Here is a 6,271-nt window from a genome sequence, read left to right as displayed (position 1 = left end):
CTCTGTGTAGTCTGTAAAGCTTACACGAGGATTTTCTTGCTCCCTCTCTTTTTCTCTCTATGATAATAATGTCTCTCACACCATTCCCTTCGGCCTTCTGTCTATCTGTTTACACCTCTCTTTCGTTTCTTTTGGCTCTATTTACTTACCCTCTCTCGATGATAACGACTTGAAAGTTGAAACCCACCTCAAAAAAGAAACAAAATATTCTCAAATTATTCCCTTCTAAGCCTACTGTCTTGCTCATGTTAAGGGTCACTTCTCTCTCTCTTTTTGTATGTTTCTTTTGAGTGGCCGTGAAGGTGTGTCATTCAGCTGGTGCCCCGTCCTGGTTAGTCCATTTTTGTTCTTTTTCGAAATAGCTGGCCTGTTAGGAGCATGTTTATTGCGAGTCTCTTAGGTTGAGATTTTTAGCGTAATATAAGATACAGTTTTAGTTTTTAACTAAAAAAACTAAGAGACATCTCTTAAGAGCATGATTAACCCGGAGTTCTTATGATGGGGTTCTTAGCGGAAGTTAAGAAACAGTTTCTTAACTTCCGCTAAGAACCTCAATCTAAGAATCCCGGGTTAATCATGGTCTTATATCTCTTATTTAATAGACGTGTCTTAGTTTTTTTAGTTAAAAGTTAAAAGACAGTATCTTATATTACGCTAAGAACCGCAACTTAAGAGACCTCCAATAAACATGCTATTAGGGCATTCGCAGCAAGAAGAATCTGTTCCATCGTCTCTCAGAAATATAACATTGGTATAATAATTAAAAGTAAAATAGAAAAGGATTAGACCAATTAAAGGATTACAAATGTAGAAATTGTTTCTTCTAAAGGTGTCAGGGTCCCTTTGCTGCTTTGCATAGAGACGTCTTTCTCCAATTTGTTATCTCTTTCATACTTTTAACATTTATTTGATTATTTTATTACCAAAAGACTCAAATTTGTTACTGATGCGGATGGCCTTAGAGCATCATTAACGTATAGTTCTTAGTACAGGGTTCTTAGCAGAATATAAGAACCCGACTCTTAACTTTTAACTGAAAAAGTTAAGAGCCGGCTCTTAAATCTCTTATTTAAGAGCCGACTCTTAACATTTTCAGTTAAAAATTAAGAGTCGGATTCTTATATTCTGCTAAGAACCATGTACTAAGAACCCTGCGTTAATGATGCTCTTAGAATCATATATTGTCGTTGGTATCATCTTCAGTGTTTGACTTGTGCTTGTTTGTTTTCTTGCTTCTATTTCAATAACTTTAGATGCGTGTTCCTTGGCCTGATGGGTTCTTTTACATTCAGCAGAAGTGAGATCAATATGGTGATAGACAGTGACATTTTATTTATTGTTTACTTTATCGTCTTTCTTGACACTTGGTTCTGTTAATGTGGCTTGATTTTCTTTAACAACACAATGCAGGTGACCTCAACTTTTTGTTTTGTTTTGGTGTGAGCGTATGCCTGGAGATAAGTACAACTCGTCTTCGTCTCACATCCCTCTCTCTCGAATAGAACGGCTCTTGAGAGAAAGAGAGCTTAGAGAGAAGAGGAGGAGCAACCGGGCTCGTAATCCAAATGAAGCTGTTGGCAGTTCTGAAAACTCTGACAACGACCTACGTCTAGAAGGGGACAGTTCAAGGCAATATGTTGAGCAGTACTTGGAAGGTGCTGCTGCTGCGAGGGCGCATGATAATGTGTGTGAGAGGCAAGAAGTAAGGCCTTATAACAGGCAACGGCTGCTTGTAGTGGCTAACAGGCTCCCAGTTTCTGCGGTGAGAAGAGGTGAAGATTCATGGTCTTTAGAGATCAGTGCTGGTGGTCTAGTTAGTGCTCTCTTAGGTAACTCATTATCTTCTCATCCTGGTTACTTATGAACACAAGACCTTACTAGTCCATTTGATGAAGTCTTTTGACCGATGTATTAGTAGCTCAAGGCCGAACCTGAGATTTTTGGGGTTTAAATAAATCAGTAAAAAATATTTTAAACAATTTGGAGACTGTGGTCATATATATTAACTCGGAGAATTTTGAGGACTCAGATCAATGTTTCACTTGGCTATGTCGAGAATTGGCTCTGAGCAGGCTGACATAAACTATGGCATTTTGTAGGTGTAAAGGAGTTTGAGGCCAGATGGATTGGATGGGCTGGAGTAAATGTGCCTGATGAGGTTGGGCAGAAGGCACTTACCAAAGCTTTGGCTGAGAAGGTTCACAGTATATCATTTCTTAATGTTGTTGCCAATGAAAATGATCTTGTGTATACTTGATGTCTTATGTTGTTAAATTTTCAGAGGTGTATCCCTGTGTTCCTTGACGAAGAGATTGTTCATCAGTACTCTAATGGCTATTGCAACAACATTCTGTGGCCTTTGTTTCACTACCTTGGACTTCCACAAGAAGACCGGCTTGCCACAACAAGAAGCTTTCAGTCCCAGTTTGCTGCATACAAGAAAGCAAATCAAATGTTTGCTGATGTTGTAAGTGAACACTATGAAGAAGGAGATGTTGTCTGGTGCCATGATTATCATCTTATGTTCCTTCCTAAATGCCTTAAGGAATACAACAGTAAGATGAAAGTTGGATGGTTTCTTCATACACCATTCCCTTCTTCTGAGATACACAGAACACTTCCTTCACGTTCAGAGCTTCTTAGATCAGTTCTTGCTGCGGATTTAGTAGGGTAACATCGCTACTTGCTTCTTTCTATCTATTTGCCAGTACTCTTCAATGTTAATGTCTTATATTGTATACTTTTCAGTTTCCATACATATGACTATGCAAGACACTTTGTGAGTGCATGCACTCGTATACTTGGTCTTGAAGGAACACCTGAAGGAGTTGAGGATCAAGGCAGGCTTACTCGAGTAGCTGCTGTATGGCCATCTCATTACTCTAACCCTCATATTATTCACATTTATCATCTCACAATGACTACACAACTCATAACACCTTGTCTTTTTTTTTTTTTTTGCCTTTGGGTTTCAGTTTCCCATTGGTATAGATTCTGAGAGGTTTATACGAGCACTTGAAGTCCCTGATGTCATACAAAACATGAAGGAGTTGAAAGAAAGATTTGCCGGCAGGAAGGTAAGGGCTGCGCTGCAATCTATTTGAAAGCACATAGAAGTGTTTGTTCTCCCTCTTTACTGAGTTTTGTTTTGTTCTTGATAGGTGATGTTAGGTGTTGATCGGCTTGATATGATCAAAGGGATTCCTCAAAAGATTCTTGCATTTGAAAAATTCCTAGAGGAAAACGCAAGCTGGCGTGATAAAGTGGTGTTATTGCAAATTGCAGTACCAACAAGAACAGATGTCCCTGAATGTAAGTCTTCATTCTTGGAGTACAAATTTTCATGGTAGCTCTTCTAATGGTTTTCATTACCATTATGTCACAAAGGATCATATCACCAAAAATGTAGTAGCTATTCTAGATGAACTAGTAAACTAACCCTCTTTTCAAAGTACACTATCTTGAAACTTGTGGATGTTGTTATTACAGATCAAAAACTCACAAGCCAAGTTCATGAGATTGTGGGAAGAATTAATGGTCGTTTTGGGACACTTACTGCAGTTCCAATACACCACCTGGTCTGTCTTTTTCTTCCTCTCATGCATCCTATTATGTTAGGATTTGAAAACTGTTTTAGCAAAGACTATTCTTGATGGTATATGGACAGAGAAAATATTATATGTATCACTATATATGAGAAAATGGTGATTAAATTCTCATGCCCTGTGATCAGGATCGTTCTCTGGACTTTTATGCTTTATGTGCACTCTATGCCGTCACAGGTAAATAGTCTAGCTACTTGTGGGTATGGTTACAGTTTGTATGGCTTTTGTTACTTTCTGTTATCTGATTACTTTCTTTCTTCAGATGTTGCACTTGTTACATCTTTGAGAGATGGGATGAACCTTGTCAGTTACGAGTTTGTTGCTTGCCAAGAAGCCAAGAAGGGCGTCCTCATTCTCAGTGAAGTAATAACTCTCATACTCTGCAGCTTCATGATGATTTGCCCCATCAGAGTGGGTTTTTCAAAGTTGCATTTGTTTTACAGTTTGCAGGTGCTGCACAATCTCTAGGTGCTGGAGCCATTCTTGTGAATCCTTGGAACATTACAGAAGTTGCTGCCTCCATTGGGCAGGCCTTAAACATGTCACCTGAAGAAAGAAAGAAAAGACATAGGCATAACTTCCATCATGTTAAAACTCATACCGCTCAAGAATGGGCTGAAACTTTTGTGAGGTATGCAAGTTACTATTAATGCCTTGTTTATGTTGTCAAATGATGTACATAATGAGATGATCCTTGGAAGCTATTGAAGTGATACTCTTTAACAAATATGCAGTGAACTAAATGATACTGTAATAGAGGCTCAACTAAGAATCAGCAAAGTCCCACCTGAGCTTCCACAGAATGACGCGATTCGACTGTATTCAAAGTCAACCAACAGGCTACTGATCCTGGTAACTAGTTTGGGGGCTGTCTTTTACCATACCTGTGGCCACTTTCTTTTTGTAACTTTTGAAACCATTCAGGGTTTCAATGCAACATTGACTGAACCAGTGGATAATCAAGGGAGAAGAGGAGATCAAATAAAGGAGATGGATCTTAATCTACATCCAGAGCTAAAAGAACCATTAAAGGCATTATGCAGTGATCCAAGTACAACCATAGTTGTCCTGAGTAGAAGCAGCAGAAGCGTTTTGGACAAAGTATGTATCTATTTTCTTACTCTTGTTTCCTTTCTTGGAATACAAGCTTCACTGACTGACTTGGTTTTTACTCAAAATCAGAACTTTGGAGAGTATGATATGTGGTTAGCCGCAGAGAATGGGATGTTCCTAAGGCTTACAAATGGAGAGTGGATGACTACAATGCCAGAACACTTGAACATGGAATGGGTTGATAGTGTAAAGGTACAAAGATACTTAGTCCAGACAAAGCCTAATCACAATCTGAGTTCTGGTTTTTTCTACTTGTAGCATGTTTTCAAGTACTTCACTGAGAGAACACCAAGGTCACACTTTGAAACACGTGATACTTCGCTTATATGGAACTACAAATATGCAGGTAACCTCTCCATCTCTCTATTTTTGGTTATTTTCAGTTCGGGTCGGTTATTTTGGATATCGGGTTGCGGGTTTTAGAATCCATTTAGGAACCACCAATTTTTTTTTTTGTTAGGATCAGTTCACACATTTTCGATTCAGGTCGGTTTGGATAGCAAAACTAGAAACTGGCTAATACCCGGAACCGGTTCGATTATTTTAGGTAATTTAGATAAAAATCTCGGATGCTTTGGGTTATTTCGGTTAATTTTGGATAATACAGTTTCTTAAATACTTTTGGATATTTTAGATTTTTGAATTATATTTATATATTTGGTTATTTTTTATGTATATATAGTTAATATTTATATATATCCGTGTATCCATTCGGTTTTCTGTTCAGATATTTCAGATATAAAAATATCATAACTGTTTAGTATTTGGGAGTTTCAGTTTCAGTTTTGGTTCGGTTCTTCTGACATTGGTAAAGTGCCCAGGCCAACTGAAACACTTATTATCTCATTCTCGATGTAGATATTGAGTTCGGGAGACTTCAAGCAAGAGACCTGTTACAACACTTATGGACAGGTCCTATTTCTAACGCATCAGTTGTGTTGTCCAAGGAAGCCGCTCTGTGGAAGTTCGTGCTGTAGGTGTGACCAAGGGAGCTGCAATTGATCGCATTCTAGGAGAGATAGTGCATAGCAAGTCCATGACCACACCCATTGATTATGTAACAGCCCGATCCCCCGGCGTCCGACCGGGGTTATCGAAGGAGCGTTATGGACACGTGTCTACTCATTTAGCCAACCCTACGTGTCCCGTTACTGGTCCCGAGAGACGAGCGCATAACCTTCTTTGAAATACCGTCACACCCACATCCATATACTTCTACTTACAGTCCTGCGCACAGGGAAAAATGGAAATGGAGGGGTGAGTAACAAGTTACTCAGTGAAGTGGTTCTAGCCCAGCCTGCCCGCATGACACTCTATACTACTCTATGCGGGAACTAGGACTGACTAGCCACTACAATCAGTTAATGCATTTTATCATTTCCTAACGTCATCTATTGATTTTCCACATTCACTTCCATTCATTTCTAACAACCTAGTGATCAATCAATACAATGATCTCACTCATTGCCACACACGTCAAACCCTAGGCTTAACCGACTCATCATACCAGTCCGACTCGATCCTATGACACCTTTAACTCCCTGTTACCCGAC

At 39.1% G+C, this 6,271-nt stretch overlaps 1 protein-coding gene across 1 annotated transcript in view; it reads left to right on the top strand.

Annotated features, from left to right (window-relative positions):
- LOC106322748 (alpha,alpha-trehalose-phosphate synthase [UDP-forming] 1-like) overlaps positions 1-6,271 on the top strand; it is a 7,922-nt gene continuing 1,651 nt past the window's right edge. Inside the window, 17 exon segments of the mRNA XM_013760875.1 lie at positions 1-331; positions 1,254-1,829; positions 2,100-2,197; positions 2,282-2,670; positions 2,749-2,863; positions 2,976-3,077; positions 3,162-3,312; positions 3,490-3,578; positions 3,734-3,782; positions 3,868-3,968; positions 4,049-4,236; positions 4,340-4,457; positions 4,530-4,706; positions 4,788-4,910; positions 4,977-5,064; positions 5,577-5,651; positions 5,654-5,771. Of these exon segments, the coding sequence (XP_013616329.1) occupies positions 1,448-1,829; positions 2,100-2,197; positions 2,282-2,670; positions 2,749-2,863; positions 2,976-3,077; positions 3,162-3,312; positions 3,490-3,578; positions 3,734-3,782; positions 3,868-3,968; positions 4,049-4,236; positions 4,340-4,457; positions 4,530-4,706; positions 4,788-4,910; positions 4,977-5,064; positions 5,577-5,651; positions 5,654-5,771 (2,363 nt within the window). The 5' untranslated portion in view covers positions 1-331; positions 1,254-1,447.

This window comes from Brassica oleracea, chromosome C2, assembly GCF_000695525.1.
Source record: "Brassica oleracea var. oleracea cultivar TO1000 chromosome C2, BOL, whole genome shotgun sequence".
NCBI classification, from domain to species: domain Eukaryota; kingdom Viridiplantae; phylum Streptophyta; class Magnoliopsida; order Brassicales; family Brassicaceae; genus Brassica; species Brassica oleracea.
This window is presented reverse-complemented; position numbering and strand designations above follow the sequence as displayed.